General features: G+C 39.6%; 1 protein-coding gene across 2 annotated transcripts; it reads left to right on the top strand.

The window, feature by feature from the left end:
• Positions 1-77: 77 nt before the first annotated feature.
• Positions 78-15,576, top strand: rbm18 (RNA binding motif protein 18). 2 transcript variants are annotated; one of them, XM_059358416.1, is made up of 6 exons: positions 78-303; positions 1,902-2,015; positions 6,331-6,457; positions 7,865-7,951; positions 11,477-11,577; positions 13,707-15,576. In XM_059358416.1, the coding sequence occupies exons 2-6, from the start codon at positions 1,909-1,911 to the stop codon at positions 13,888-13,890; spliced, it is 606 nt and encodes a 201-aa protein (XP_059214399.1). In that variant the 5' UTR covers positions 78-303; positions 1,902-1,908; the 3' UTR covers positions 13,891-15,576. The 2 variants fall into 2 exon arrangements, with proteins under 2 accessions (XP_059214399.1, XP_059214400.1); XM_059358417.1 differs by having other exon boundaries at positions 7,865-7,945.
• The last annotated feature ends 928 nt before the right edge of the window (positions 15,577-16,504 follow it).

Consider the following 16,504-nt stretch of genomic DNA (forward strand, 5'->3'; position numbering starts at 1 on the left):
GTCTAGAGGAGACATGCGGAATATGCTGTATATTAAAACGAGCGCTCCCTTTCGACTCCACAGACAGTTAAACTAACTACAACATCACCCCGCGCCTTTGTTGTGAGACGGTAGCAAGGCGACTGTTTATCCTTCGAGCTAGCTAACCTTATCAGTTTTACAGGAGGGTAACTAAATAAAAACAGCTAGAAATAATGATTACTATGACATTTTGACGTCACCGAATTATCCCGAAGTGGGATCCGTAGAAAAATAAAGTTTAAGAAGCGAGTGGATTTCAAAGAGGTTTGACAGATCGAGGAGGTAAGTGATACTATCTTAGCTGCTCTTCAACGGACTATTAACCGTTTAGTGTTGGAGTTTAACATCTTACCATCTGAATGACAGACAGGATTAGTTTAACATCACATTAACAATCGATTTTAATCAGCAAACATTTGCAATGCGCCGACAATAGTCGATCAACCTGCCGTCAGCTAAGCTAACGTTAGCTAATAGCAAGTCAATGTTTCCTAAGAGAAAACAAGAGCAAGAGTTCGTCTTCTTCCTTTATTATTATCAACAACAGCCAAGTTACACTTTCAATCTAACCCATAAGAACCCACACCCAGTTATTCTTTTAGGAAAGTTATGGGGGATATACAACAGAACAAGTTGACCACATAGAGCACATTTATGTTGTTTAAAAAAAAAAATACTACCCCTAAATGTCACAGATCTGTGATGTGACACATGTGTCACATTGGGCTTTTATGGTATTTATGTTTATAATATTTCTTATTTTAAAATAAATAAACTAGACACATTTTCTGCTTACAGAAACACAAATTTGCCTTTTTCTTTGCATCTCCACAACATTTATCAAAATTGTGACATTAATAGTGCTGTTTAACAACAAATTCTTTTTCAGATTTGTTTTTAAGTAACAAAATAATAATACATCAATAATAAATGAAAACAAATAACCATTTGCCTTTTTGTTTGCATCTCCATAACATATATCCGAATTGTGACTTTAATTTGTTCAGGAAATATGGTCAGAACAAGATTATTAACAAATTAGCTACTTTTTTTTACATTTCTATTTTCAGTCACAGCCACATTTTGGAGAAGTCACTTCTTGTCAAAGTCACATGACCACCACACCAGGGTGTTGAGTACGTGTCGCATAGGGACTTAATGAGTTAAGGTGAAGCATAAAGCTGAATATGGGAGATTCTAGAAGATTTAAAGTGTTTGTTACACGAGTGTCACCATGGGTTCTTATGGGTTAAGTAACTCAATCAATATAATTCCCTGTGTATAGTAAGAAATATTTCTAGGTAAGCTAGATGTCTATCATTAAACTGGAAACGAAAAATAGAGACACGATTTTGACAGTATGCTAACATTGTGTAGACTGCTTGTCAAATCTCAATCTGTTGCCATAATCTCATCATTGCTTTATAAATTACATGATGTATGTGCAAATAAATAACATTTTGGTTAAACTTCAAACAGTACGCTCATTAAATAAAAAGGGAACTGTTTGAGTGAACTGAAAAATTATGCTTTTTCAAGTTTTTGAAATGAACTCAATCAGATTGTGTTACACTTTTACTGTTTAATCAGTCACTGTACTTAATGTGGTTTTTCAGCACTGATACTTCAGCCCGAGTATGTAGGCTTAGGCTTGTCTAGGGCACTTCCTATTATAAAGCATCATAGGTGAATGTTTATATACAGTTGAACATCCAGTATTCCAAATGAGTGGATAGATCAACATGAGATGATGTCATAAGCCCATTTAACACAATGAGTCAACTCTCAAACTGACCGCTGAGTATCTGACAGAAATGCAAAGAAACCCTTTTCAATTTGTAAACCTAATTTCTCTGTCATGTATTCTTGCCTCCCTGCAGAGTACACATGTCGTCTGCAGCAGAGACAGTGGAAAATGCCTCCATCATGTCAGAGAGTGTGGCCCATGACGGAAACCGCTTGTGGATAGGCAACATCGATCCCAAAATTACAGAGTGAGTAAATCCACGACTGGTTTCAGCCAGGCCTGCACTTTCCTCCCACATTTTGGAAAGGTGTTCATCTCAACAGGCTTTATTATACAGCAAAATTTAAAGAGATCCCAGTCGGCTTGCTGCATCTGTATACACATATACTTCAAATTAGATTAGAGCTGAAACCACCATAATTGCTGTCCCTAACAATCTGGCCATTACATTTTCAGAGATTAAGTGTTATTGGAATTGAAAATGGATCTTTATAATGAAGGTACAAATCTCCAGACTCGTACATGTGAAACACCAACTGAATAAAAAAAACAAGGTTAGCTTTTGATTTAAGCTGCAACAAGTGTTGGATTTGAGCTTTCTGTAAAGCGGTCCATGTTATGAACCTGAGGCATTGCTTTTTAACGTGCCTGGCTCTGCTTCATAGAGAGGCATTGCATTGTGTGTGCAATATATGATTGATTAACTGTGTGCGTAGTGTGTGTGCGTCGCAGGCTGAGACTGAGCAGACGGGGCTGGGTGTGTGAAAGAGAGGCAGCGAGGCGTGGAGACCTGCTCTGCTAAGGAGCAGCCATCATTCCTCACTCACCTGCCCTGTTTACTCTCTCTGTGTCAACCTAGTTGTGTGTGTGTGTGTGTGTGTCTGTGTGTTTAGGTCCATAGTTGATGTTTGGGTGGCAGCTGGTCGTGGTGCAGGCTTCAACACACTGAGGTGTCTGTATATTATTAGTGTGGCTCATTTACACAACATCATATTCGATTGCAAACATCCTTCAGTTGTTGCATTGCATCTAGATGTGTGTGCAGTTGAGTGTCTGAATGTGCAAAACTCCAAATGTGAGTGTGGAGAGCAACCCTACATGTATTGTGATGGAGAGAAGGTAGATTTTCGGGGTAAGGGGCGTGTTTGTGTGCCTGTGGGGGCTGCTGGAGAATGTATGGCCGCAGCTCTGGTGGGCGTCTAGACAGGCGTTTCCTTCCCCTTTCCCTGCTCTGCTCTACCTCTCCTCAAATAGTCCACTACTTCACAGTATGGAGGGAAAACAAGAGAAATGCCCGTGGCCCCTGGTGCTGATTGGGAAGATTAATTAGCTCCTGGGTAGCGTACGCAGTACTCCCTCTGTTTGTCCCGGTAGCCAAACCAAAACTCAGTGCAGAAGAGGAATGCAGACCTAAAATGCAAGGTGCTGATTATGAATACATGAAGCCATGAATAGTTAATACAACTTTGTTCTGCAATTTTTTTTGGTAATTAAAGGCATCAAATTGTGTACTAGAAGTTGGATGCTCTGTCACTGACTTGAGACTGCAATTTGTAACATGATTTTTTTATTAATTGAAGATAGAAAATATCATTTTTTAATAAAATAATATCAATACTTAAAGTGATAATATTGTCGTGTTTGGCCTTTTTGCTGATCAGAGTATTTTGGAGGCATCCAGGTCTGCTCTGGTTGTCAGGTTGAAATATCAGATTGATGAGGATGTGAAGTATTAATCCTGTATAAGGTGTCCTCTGTCAGAAAGACACATTTTGGTGTTTCTAGTGTCTCTCAAGTTTTTCAAGGAGGATGAAATATATTCCTCTAGGGCTTATAGTTTTCAAACCTCAGGGTTCATTAAATGTCTTGAAAGTTTGGGATATGCTTTAGTTTTTCAAGGTTAGGAATGATTGATGTGATGATCAGGCTTTGGGAGCGTCCAGACATTTATGGTTTAGGTACCTTAAAAGTGCATTAAAAATGTGCTTACACTTTGCTTACACACACACACACACACACAGCTTTTTCTTAAAAAGCTGCACAAGCTCTTTGTCAGTCACACTCTTTGAACCCTTCACCTTTCTCTGAGCTCAGATGAGCATCCTACAGCTTTCCTTGGCCTGTGCTGAGCAGAGACACAGCAGGTGTAACTGGAGCTTTCAGCACATATTCATGTTCTTTTGCTTTTGGCTGCAGAGAGGGAATTTCTCATTAGTGGTAATTCATCACTGTCTTCCTCTTTGTTCTCTCTCTGGTCCTCTTGTTACATTTTAAGTTAACTACTGAAATTTGTCATGATTTTTTTTTATTAAAGAACTTCGTAATCATCATCTTACTCGTACTGCAGGAATAGATTTTCACGAGTATAAATATGTATGAAGATATTGCAGATAGCTGCTTTGCCAGAAAGTCAAATTTTAGCCCCTCTTCCTTTCTAAAACTTTTCCCCTCTGACCTGCACTTTTATGGACCAAACCTTTTGTCTTATCTTTTTCTGGAGTACACTCACATCCCCCTTCCTTCCTCTTCTTTGCTTCCGAGCTCTTGTGTCTTTCCTACCTGGCTCCTCACCTCGTCTCTTCTTTTGGCTTTCTCCTCCTCTTCCTCCACCTTTCACCTTGCCGTCAACATCCCCTCCCTGAACTTTACTCTCCCTCTCCCCACCTTTTCCCTCCCTTTTCCTCCCCCCTCTCCTCCTCTTCCTCCGGCGGTTTTTACAGCCCCCAGGAGGAGCAGTCCATTGTGGTTCAGCTCCCTAGCATCCAGAAATGTTCTTAGAGTGTCAGCCATCAAGTCTCTTTCAAATTTACACATATACACCAACATGCAGCATGTACAGCAGAAGTAAAGGATAACATTTTTGCATTTGCGTTTTTGATATTTTTATATGTTTTAGGGGTGCACAAAGTGCATAGGCAAGCTTTTTGACTAGAAGAGTGCAGAAGAGTGTCTTCAGTAATATCATAAACCTTTATTTAATGTCATATTTTCTTTGTAAATGAGCCTACTGTTTTGAGGAGCAACCTTCACATGGGAGGCTTGTAGGGTGTTGTCTGGGAAAAGCAGAAATTAATTTTGGCCTAAAACCCTCGGGGGAGTCATAGAAGGGTGGAAGACATTAGAACAACCTGTAGCTGACACACAATTCACCCTCCGTGTCCCAAATTGAGTCCCATTCTTACACATAAATGCACGCTTGCACAATAACGTCACCCGCGTGGTGACACACACACACACACACACACACACACACACACACACACACACACACACACACACAAACAAACCACTTCAGGATTAAAAATAACAATCAAGTGAACAATAAAAGGCAGAAGCATTAATTCCTCTTCAGCAGTTATACAAACAGCTGGGGTCAATGCGAGGCCTGGACAGTCACACAAGGTAGAGACTAAAACTAAAACTAAAACACAGGAAGGTTTATATCTGTTGTTTGTGTATTTTCATTTTTAATTGATCGTTTGTCTAACTGTTATTGGTAGAAGGAAACCAGACCAAATTTGAAAATCGATTACTCATTTCAGTCATTTTTTAAGCAAAACAGCCAAACATTTATTGGTTCAAGCTTCTCAAATCTGATAATTGAATTAGTGTTGTAGAATACTAAGGACCCAAGAAAATAAACATGCAATTTAAAGATGTAAACTGGATTCTTGGGAAAGCACGATGGACATGTTTCACTATTTTCTTTCAGGTTGAAGACTATATGATCAATAAATTAAGAATAATCTGCAGTTGCAGCACAATATGGCATTTCCTGGTGCAAAAACATGCTTCAGACTGTCCCTTATTCTGCTCACGAAAAACAATAATATTGCAATTAATAAATAATTTCATACACAAGAGCTGTGACAAGTCCTGAAATGGAAAAGCACCTGCTGCTCAGCATGTGTTGGAAACATTCAATCAGCACCTGTGTATTTACAGTAATATAGCAGTGACTATAGTCTGCAGGTGTCCCTGAACTCATTGCCCTTTTCTAGTCTGTCTGAAGAAACCTTTTTCCCATGGCTGCCAGTGGTCAGTTACACGCAAACCTACAAATCGTCACACGCTGCATAGCTCCTCAATGACAACATATCTATGTTCATTCGCGGTGCAGCGGTCCCAGGCAGCTCCACACAGTGAGTGGATGTTGTTTGTACTGAGCGTGGAGCTCAGAGGGGATTTGAAGCTTCCTCTTTTTTATTCCCTCATTGTCCTGCTACTGTATCCTCAGCATTGTCTCAATGAGAGATTTACTGTCACTGGGCTGCAACACCAGCTGGCCTGCTGCTAAAAAGGTGTCAGTGAGAGAAAGCTGTCGTTCTCATTAGCCACACTTGACAGATTCACAGACTGTTTGGTGGCAATTACAGTGTAGAACAGACCTTTATGTCTGTTGAACTACAGTATACTGGAGAGTGCTATTTTTTAATCATTATGAAAATAAGAGCAGGTCTTATGTGGCACGTTTTACTGAATAAAAGCTTGTTCTCTCTGTTCTTATAGAAGTTTTTCTTGTAGCTTTTGTGCTGTATTTCACATTTCTCCTCTCTCGGCAGGTATCACCTGGTGAAGTTGTTGGAGAAATTCGGCAATGTGAAACAGTTTGACTTCCTGTTTCATAAGTCTGGGCCTTTGGAGGGACAGCCACGGGGCTACTGCTTTGTCAACTTCAACACGAGAGAGGTACATTCAGAATTCACATTTCAGTTGATTTATATTTTATTTTATTTATTTATATTATTTCAACTAGTACAAAGGCAGATAAGTTTTATTTTAGTCATGCAAATTGTTTTACAAAAACAACATGTTACATATGGCAATGATTTGTTATTTAAAGTGATATACTCTTGTGAACAAACTCTTATTTATTTATTCAAACAGATATTGCATTTTTCAAGATTCAAGAATGTATGAATCCATTATAATATGCCCATAAATTCAAATGTCTACACAGATTCAAATCAATAGGGTGAGTGTGACTTTGATCAGATTGTGTCTCTGTGTAACTCTGTGCACATGTGCAGTGAATAAACCGAAAAACATGATGATGGATAAAAATGTGCACATGCACCTTTATAGTCAAATATACTCTGTTTTGGCTCTTGCCATCGTGGTGTTTCGGAGCCAGAAGTGACCATATTTGGGCAGAGGGTAAAGCTGGGGAGGAGGATGCTAAGTATCAGCTAATGCTAGCACTACCTAGCTAGCTTGGTTAGCAAGGTGGATCCGTGATTCAGCACAGCATTTCGTTGTTCAAAAGACACTTGGCTAATATAGCCACGCCTTAAAGCATACCCTGCTCTATTGTTTATTTTCCTCTAAATGGGACCATAATTTAGATTTGAAACATAAGACCGTAAACTCATCAGGATTTTTTTTACCGAGTTAATGAATCATTTGAAAAGTTGGGACATTTTCTCATTGACTTTCAGAGTCAATTTTCTCAGATTTTTTGCAGCCAGTGGAGTCGCCCCCTGCTGGCCCGAAGAAATATTTCATCTTTAACGTGCTTCCATATTGGCTTCACTTTTCAGACCTGAAGGTTGCTCCTTGGTCAGGATCTGATTATGTGTCTTACTAAAGTGAACCGCACTTCTAAAAAAAGGACTTAAAAGGAGCCCGCTCTGCTTCACAGGTTCAGCAGGCAGTATTTGTTTTGGAGTGAGACTGGGGATCATGATAAGCATCTCGTTTCACAGCTAGTGTCCATCAGTGGGATATGAAGCCCTCCCAAAAGGATTATACAGAGGAAGTGTGTATTTATTTTACACACTCACACACACTTAAGACACTTGCACACACACGGAGAAAGTGCTTCGTTAATATAATTCAGCATCAAAGCCACTTATTCATCTGATTAGACAAAATACATTTTCTCACACTGCCTCTCGAACACACATTAGTGGTGGTGTATGTGCATGCAGAGTGGCACATCATCACCTATTATTGTTTCTGCCATCTCTCTGTTAGGAAGGCTAATTATTTGAGGACTCGATTGCAATCATGAAGGCTGATTTTTTACTTATAATTGTAAAAAATCTGTTCCTCTTCCTTCCATTTCTGTGTGTGTGTATGTGTGTGTGTCTGCAGGAGGCAGAGAGGGCAATCCAGTGTTTAAATGGGAAGCTAGCTTTGTCCAAGAAGCTGGTCGTGCGCTGGGCGCACGCACAGGTGAGGGTAAGTGTCAAACTCAGTTCCCTTTCATAAAATAATCTGACACTGTGATTGTTGCTGACAGACTTACTGTGCATTAGAAAAATGTGTCCTTGTTACCAGAGATGAAAACGGGGCTGAATAGAAACAGATAAACCAATAATTCTCAAGATGAAGGGCACGTTTGAGTGCTGACTTTCAGCCTGCGTTATGGTAAAACATAATAAGCATCTGTTGATTTACTTTTTCACATTACTACTGCTGCAGTCAGATTATGGAGAGCAGTGGGATCCCAGCACAACCTATGCCTGTCTCTTAACAATAGACCGCCTACTGGCAATGGGTAAAGGGATATCCTGTATAGAGACGAATCACGCCCTACACACACACACTCACACACACACACACACACACACACACACACACACACACACACACACACACACACACACACACACAGAAGACGAAGGGTCAAGGTCAATGCTGCCGCCTCTAAGGCAACACGTAATGGGATAAATCTGCTCACTGGACTCAATCCACCATTCCAACCAAAAATAGCTTTGCTTATTTACACCATTATAAACTTAAAATTGTAGCTGTTTATATCTCAGAATTAATACCAGTCTGTCTCTTTGTCTGTGTCTGTAAATATGTTTTAACCACTCTCACAGTGTCTGGCAACACCTTCTGCATGCCCTTCACTTACAGTTGCTAGAGGCCCAAGTTCATCTTGACTTTTTTCTTCAAATCAATACTACTAACACAGTTAAGGTCTGGTTTGGTGTTCACCATCATCTGGATTTGATACACTTTTATTATTAAGTCATCAGCCAGAAGACATTTTGCTGCAGCAGGTTTTATCTACAGGTTCATATTTGTTCATATTAAATTGTATTTTTATTTGAATAAATTGGTTTCTCTCTGCCTCTACGAGTATGTGACAGACTGGTAGTAGTGTTAGGCCTCCATGCATGAAATGTTAAGCATATAGCAGCCCAGTGAGCTGCAGGACTGGTATACATTAGATGTCTTGCAGGATTGGATATTTTGGATTCAGTTTTGTGGTACTTGATGCAGTTTACAGTGTTGGATTCAGCCATCGTTTTAAAGCATGCTCAGAGTCAACACATTGTTAATATGATGTCAAAGGTGAATGGCAAATGTGCTTAATTTTATCCCCTGATATGCTTTAACAAGCTAGAGGTGTATTAATCACTCAAAATTATTCTCACATTGTCTGACACAGTGTGTAATTGTTCTGTTTTGGGATATATAAGCAGGATTTTACAGTCTAATTTGTGTTACAATTTTCCACCACTGAGACCTGCTCAGGTCCAGTTGAATGTGATATATTTTTTAATCGAGCCTGTCTTTCCAACCCAGAAGTGACGCGCTGGGATAAGTGAGTCAGAGACAGTTGGCGTCTCAAGTTGTTGTCTCATTTCCAGGCTTACATCTTGACTTTATTACATAGCTTTGAAAGAGGAAATCACGTTGATGAACGTTTACTGAAGTGTTTCCCTAAACTCCCTACAAACATTTATTTCTTTCCAAATCTATATTTTCAACAGTTAAACAGTTGTGTCCTAATTCATTACTGTATTACTGTGTATTTATTAATACACAGTGTAGCCAAGTTGTGTCTTCTGCATGTTATGTTCTTGGTATTGAAACTGTCATCATCACTAACCCTCTTTGGAAAATACAATCCATAAACCTATCCATGATTAACTGCATGTTAAACACTTATTTTAGTCCTTTATTAAGCTCTTAAGTAACTGTGCATATTATACTATAGGTTTTTTTTTTTTTTTTTTTAATCAAAAGTGCAACTATTTTAACAACTAGAGACATTTTACCTTAACTTTCAGGGCTGTACTGTCATTTTATTTGTACATTCAAAGCTTCTATTGAGGTCATATTTAATGGCATCACCTACTATTTATTTATTTTTTAATCATCAATCCTCATCCTAAATCTGAATAAATTGGTTTATCTGATATATTTGAGGCGGCTCACTACAATATTGACATTGCCTGTCACATATTGATTTTCTATTTACTATATATCTAAAATCTTATTTAATTGTAAAGCTGTGCACAGTGCATTGTTTTGCTCTGCTTCCTCATTGCCCAGCTCCCTCTCTCTGTTTATCTGATCACAAATGGGACAAGAATTTAACAAGCTCATGCAGCCCGCATTCCCTCCACCTCAGTCCTGGCCACTTGGAGACTTTACCCGGAGGAAATCGGACAGCAGCCCAGGAGACAGACCTTCAGTGAGCTGCTGTAGCAACTCGAATGCAGCCAGTGCAAACCCCAGCACCAGAGGTCACAGCAGGCTGGTGGCCAGCTGCAGCGCTGGGTCCAACCAGCAAAAAAAAGGTTTGCTGATCCAGGATCAGACCACTGGAGTTGGGGATTGTGCTGGCTGAATTCTGGGGTTGCTCGGCAGCTAACTGAAGGTCTGTCCCCAGAGTACTGTCTGCTCTCCTCCCAGACAAAGCCTCCTAGTGTGGCCTAATCTTTATCTGCAACTGTGCAGAAAATGCCAGGTTTGAACACAATAAACAGGCAAAAAAAAGAAAAATCTGTGCTGCATTCAATGCATGAATGTCATTGTTATGAATGAAGCTTCGAACTATTTGGTCCAGCCCTACTTTCCCATAGCTTGAGCTTTGGCTTGTGTACAGAGTCAGTATGGTCTATATGCATTCCAGCTACATGCCTTTAGGAATAGGTGGAAGGGAAGGGTCCTGGCTGGTGGAATGGTCATTGTTGTAGACCTATTCTTGGCCATACATGTTATTATTTTCTTAGGACAGTACGTACATGTGTGTGCTTTAGTGCATTTATGTAACTTAACCTGATTTAGTGCCATTTAAAACAACTGATTTCTAAGCATCATATTCCTGCAAATGACTGCTGCTGCTCCATGCACCGGGGCTTCCCCATGCCCATCATATGACTGTATTTTTGTTTTTTTGTCTTTTTTTCTTCTTCACAGGTTTCAAGAGTTCTGTGTTGGCTGGTGGAGATGTTTGGAAGGTGGTTTTTGAAAGGAATGAGTGCAGACGTTGATTTTTGCTCTTCAGCGGTTCCCTCTTTATCCTCCCCTCATGCCTTAGGGTGTGATTAGGAGCTGGACGCACAGTCCTGCTTGGTTACTGTCTGTTTGAGCAGACACAAACAAAATCAATACTTCAGTTTAATAATGTTGATCTTTGTGGGAGGAAGCTGGAGTCGGCTCTCCAGAGAACTGCTGTCAGTGTTTATTAGGAGGTCAGATGGTTTCTAAATGTCTGGTTCATATTTTTTTTGTCTTGACTTTGACACAAGCCCAAATCCAGAGAAACACACACGTTGCACCAAGCACATGTTTGTGTGTTTAGCTGAGATGATCCATGTGTCTCTGTCTCCCTGCTCAAGGGTCTTTTCTTGCTTCTACCTGTTATTTTACCCCTTTGTCTCTCTCCATCTGTCTGTCCATCCATGTTTCCATCACTGTTTGCGTGGGTCATTTTGTTTGGGCCACATATCTCGTCTACAGAGGTTTGAAGGTTTCCGTAATGACAAGACGATGCCTCCGAGCCTGGAACCATCATGCAGCGGGGCGGCAGAGGATGGACCCGTAACTGGCAACCACCTCAGGTTGGTACCAAACACACAGTACCACGGTTCCTTGGTGTTATTCAGACATTTTTTTAAATCCATTTTCATTCCTTCAGAGTTGGTCCACACTAAACCAGCGAAATCAAAAATTTTCCCACTCTCTCCCTTCTGCCTACACTAAGTCATCAAAAACTAAGCTCTGTATAAGCAGTGCCCTGAATGAATAAATCCGAAAACACCACACAAGTGGACAGATGAGATAAATCGCCATTTACACTGGTGTGTAACAGGTGTCCAGCTGACCACTTGTGTTCAGATTTGGTTAATACGTACTTCCGGTAGAAGGTGAAATTCCCAACACTCATTTATTACATCGGATAACAACAAAAACCTGAGTCACTAGTTACTATCTTGCTAGCAATACCCTACGGCCCGGTAACGATATGAGTCATCAAGTTTTCTTTGGACTGGATGCTCAAATCAAGATTAGACATCTGGTTTCACTTGCAGTTTCACTTGCATCCCAACCAGGCACCTCAGTGCTCCTCTCCACTTTTACGACTGTTGGCGCTATGTCATCAAAACGACCATCACACGGCCTTGCGTTGATGATGTATTTTCCTGTTACGTGCTTGTCTGGGACGCACCAGGACGTGGTCAAATGCTTTCTAGACCACCTCAGCAAGTGGTTTGAGTGATCCGATCACAATGTGTCTTTGACCCTGTTTGCACTTGTATTTAGCGCTGACCGCTTATGATCCGTTTGCCCAAGACACATTTTAAAACCAAGCATAAACAGGGACACCGCGACCATGGAGAACAGGAGGCAACAATGGGGGTTTATCCAGGCTAATGGTTGCTCTCCCTATGCCGGGTTTACACTGAAGGTGGAGGTGCTGCAAATTGCTGGTAAGTGTGCCCTCTTTCTTTCAGCGCAACATTAATCGATTGGGCTGTTCAAAGAGAAAGTGCTGCGTAGTTCTGCAGCTAAAGCGATTGAGACGAGCAGACGCACGCAACCAGACAGACAGACGATAGAGCAGATGATAAACATTAGAGCAAAGGAGCAGAATCGCTTGTTGATAGTCCCAGAGAAATGTACTTCTGCTGTTAACAGCCAGGCTACTGCTTGCACGACAACTGACACATCACAGCATTTCCACCTCCAGTGTGAACCTGGCGTTACAAGATGTTCAATGCTATTGAATGGAAACCAAGAGGAAGGAGAGATTTACCCATTTTCCTTTAGTTTTGGTGTTTTGGCATGGATGGGGATCTTCCGAAAATCATATTTCAGATTTAGCCGGTTCAGTGTGGACATAGTTCATGGTCATTTTATTCACTACTCTAACAAATCATCCATTTAGCTTGAGCTTGGTGCGGAAAATATTACAGTGGAGCTTGTGGCCTTGTTGCTTTCACCACAAACAGCAGCTCAAGGTGAGTTCATCAGACTACAACTGGACTATTTGGTTCAAATACAGTCAGAGTGCTGTTGGAGTAACTTCTAACATGTTCCATTATTGTGGCCACACTTGCAGCCTTCATTCACATATACATATACACTGTAAGTACGCTAGTCAAATGGAGCACTTTAGTCAGTTATAGCCCTCTTGTAGTCACACTACCAACTCTTACAGAGACAATCCAATGTGTGTAACAAGTATTGAGCTATCAGGATTCTTCTCAGTAAAGCCTCCACACTTTGGTTCTAGTGTAAACTTCAAAATCACTCTCTCCACACAGCACAAAAGAGCAAATATAAACACTCTTTCCCTCCTTTTCCCCCTAATACCCTCTCTAGACGTTCTCTCTCCTGCTTTTTAGATGCCTCTCACACATTCACTCATTCCCTCAGTCACTCTTCTTCTCACCTGTCATTTTTCTCACTTCTGTTGCACCGTTTAAATACATATTTTCCTCTATTTTTCCATGCAGCACAACTGGTAATTTCTTGCTTGTGCTCCCTTTTTTTCTCTGCATCTGTCCCTCCCACTACAAAGAGTGCTAATACCTCCTCTTCTTTTCCCTCTCAGCCAAGAGCCAAGATCTGTCCATCACTCGGTTTCGCCCCTCAACACCAGCACTGGTATTTCCCCCCTCAGCCTCGCTGTTAACATCTCCTTTCTCTCTCCTCTTTTTCTTTTTTTTTTCTTTTTAACCTCCAGTACGAGTGCTAAGATCCGTGCCATCGAGGCCAAGCTTCAGATGATGGAGGAGAATCCAGATGATGACTACTCGGGCCCGTCGGCCTACGTTTACAATAAACCGCCAGAGAGGAAACGCTGGGAGCCCTACTCTAAATCACACCACAATAACCAGAGCAGGCCCTTCCGCAAGTTTAGGAGATGACCCATCCTCCCACTCATTCTGGAGATCCCCCCCTCCTCTACCCTACTCACCTCAGTCCCCACCTACACACAAACAGACTCTACACTAGATACTATAAAGACGATACACATCCTATCTGGGAATAAAAGGATCTGAGAATACTTTGAGAACCCGGACTCTTTGGGAGTAATCACAGCAATCACGGACAAGTACCGAAAGTGGTTTTAGTTATTTTGGGTTTACAGTTATCAGTTATTATTTAGTCTTAACATATGCCCCACACCTGACTGCTGTGCAGGTTGGATCCCTTATCAGTCTGCTTTCTCACTTTTGCAGAGATTTAACGCAGGTGAATCATACAGCTGAGAGCCACATGATGCACAGCTGCCAGGAAAGAGAAATGTTATTATTAAAGAGTCTAAATGCTGATCCTCTTATTGTCTTTCACATCATATTATTTAAAGGTGAAATACTTTTTTGTCTTTATTCAATGCTTCAGTGAAGGGGAAGAAATACACAGATTTGTAACAGGTTTGTATCATTAATAATAATGGAGTTCAAATAAGCCACTCAGCGACACTTACTGTAAGTTTCAGTATTTTTGTGTGACGTTGCTCTTTTCCTAATAGTTTGCTTTTTTTTTTTTTCTTGGATCCAATTTTTATACAACCGCAGTCTTTTCACTGACTTTTTGTGTTGTGTAGTGTTTTGGTATTTCCCTTACCACAGTCTCTTTATTTCAATTTTCCAATTAAAGGCTATTAAATATCACATCTGCAGCGTGCTGTTTTATGACATTTTCTAGATTTTTTTTTTTTACATTGCTCATAAAACTCAAGATTCATTTTTATGATTTGTCAGTCAGCAACATTTGAATTCTCAGTCTACATGTATTTGCAGGTACAATGTATTTTGTAAGAAATTTGGTAGGCCATCTGCATTTCATTAATGGGAGACTTTAAAAGACTGCTAAATAAATCCATTAATCCACCATTAAAAAATTACCTGAATTATTATTATTATTATTTTCTTTTAAAAGGGTGATTTTTCTCTAATAATTGATAATCCTGTTTATTGTAGCATCCATTATGTTTGCCTCAGTTTTATTTTTTTCCCCACTAAACATGATGGATATAGACTTTTATTATTTGTTGTGCAGTCTACCAAAAGTCAATATTTTGTAGACCCTGTCGCATTAATGTGCAACCCCTCTATTTTAAACTGTAACGTTTGTTATTGGTTTGTGTGTTCATGCTTTTGATGTTATCTGAGTTGTGTTTCCCTGCAGGTGTGACATGCAGTGTGAGGCTAGAACCTCGATGCATAAAAGACATGACAGGATATGTTGGCGAAATTACAGTCTGAGTGTGTTTACGTTAAGAATGAATTTGCCAACCAAAGGTCCTTTGCCAAACAAATGTTTTTAAGAGGTAACCAATGAACTGAAGTCATTTTCTAACATGGCAGCATAGATGCAGATCGGCAGACTTCTTATAGATGATGAGATGAGAGAGCAGAATTTCGTGTGCAACGAACAAATCAAATCCTACCTCTTGACATCAGTCAGCCCTTTTCAAATTATTTTTTGTTACTGTTGTAAAATCACCCGACTGCAGAATAGTTCTGATGTCCATTAGATCCAATTAATGTTTTCTTTGCAATGTGTGTATTTATCTGATTTCAATAAAAGGCCTCTTCGTTAAAGTATATTTTCAAATGATTACATATCTAAAATTAATTTCTCCTCAGGAATGATGAAGTAGTTTCTTAATTTCTTTTTTCTCTCTGATTTGTTTATTACGATGGGATCATTTGTGCACTATAGATTTACAGATAATTGCTGGATCCTTGCGGATAGCCTGATTGACACGTCGATGTAAACCGGTGTGTGGGCTCATACACATCCTGCAATCAGCAGGCTCCCTTTCGTTTAAACACTCGGTGAGTTGATGTTGTTTTTTTAAAATCTGCATCAGCTCCTCCACTGTTTAAATTTTACTTTTTTAATTTAAATTTAAAATCGTTTTTTTTTTCTGGTAGCTTTTAACAATTGTGTCGAAATAAAAGTCTAACCTAGGCCTATATGAATTAAAATACAACCCTAACTTTAATCTCTAAATTGTGCTATATGTGGGTATTCCTTAGGTTTTCTGCCCTGCAAATTAACATACATTTACTTTGTATTTCACCTTAATTTTATACAACACGAGGATTTCAATACATGGAATTAATGTAACAACGAAAACGTTTTTCTTAAATTTAATATAGGCTTTATATTTAAAAATCAACAACAAAGCTTTAAATTGTGACGATAATGGCTATTTATATACAAAGGAGAGGGGATACTCATTACCATAGGAATTAATCAAAATCCATTTTACACAATGGCATTTTAAAATATGCTTTATGATTATGTTTAACGTATTTTGAGGCATCTATATTTTTTGTTCCGTTTTAGATACTTAGTCTGGATATACACTATAACCCAACACATATATATATAAGGAGACGCTGTGTATAAAAAGGTCTATTTATATGCCCAAGTATGTAAGTTAATTATCGCGTTACAGCCTATACAGTCAGCTCTAGTTGTATATTTCTAGTAGCAAATAAATGGCAATTATATAAATAACTA

This window comes from Centropristis striata, chromosome 19 (genome assembly GCF_030273125.1).
Source record: "Centropristis striata isolate RG_2023a ecotype Rhode Island chromosome 19, C.striata_1.0, whole genome shotgun sequence".
NCBI lineage: Eukaryota > Metazoa > Chordata > Actinopteri > Perciformes > Serranidae > Centropristis > Centropristis striata.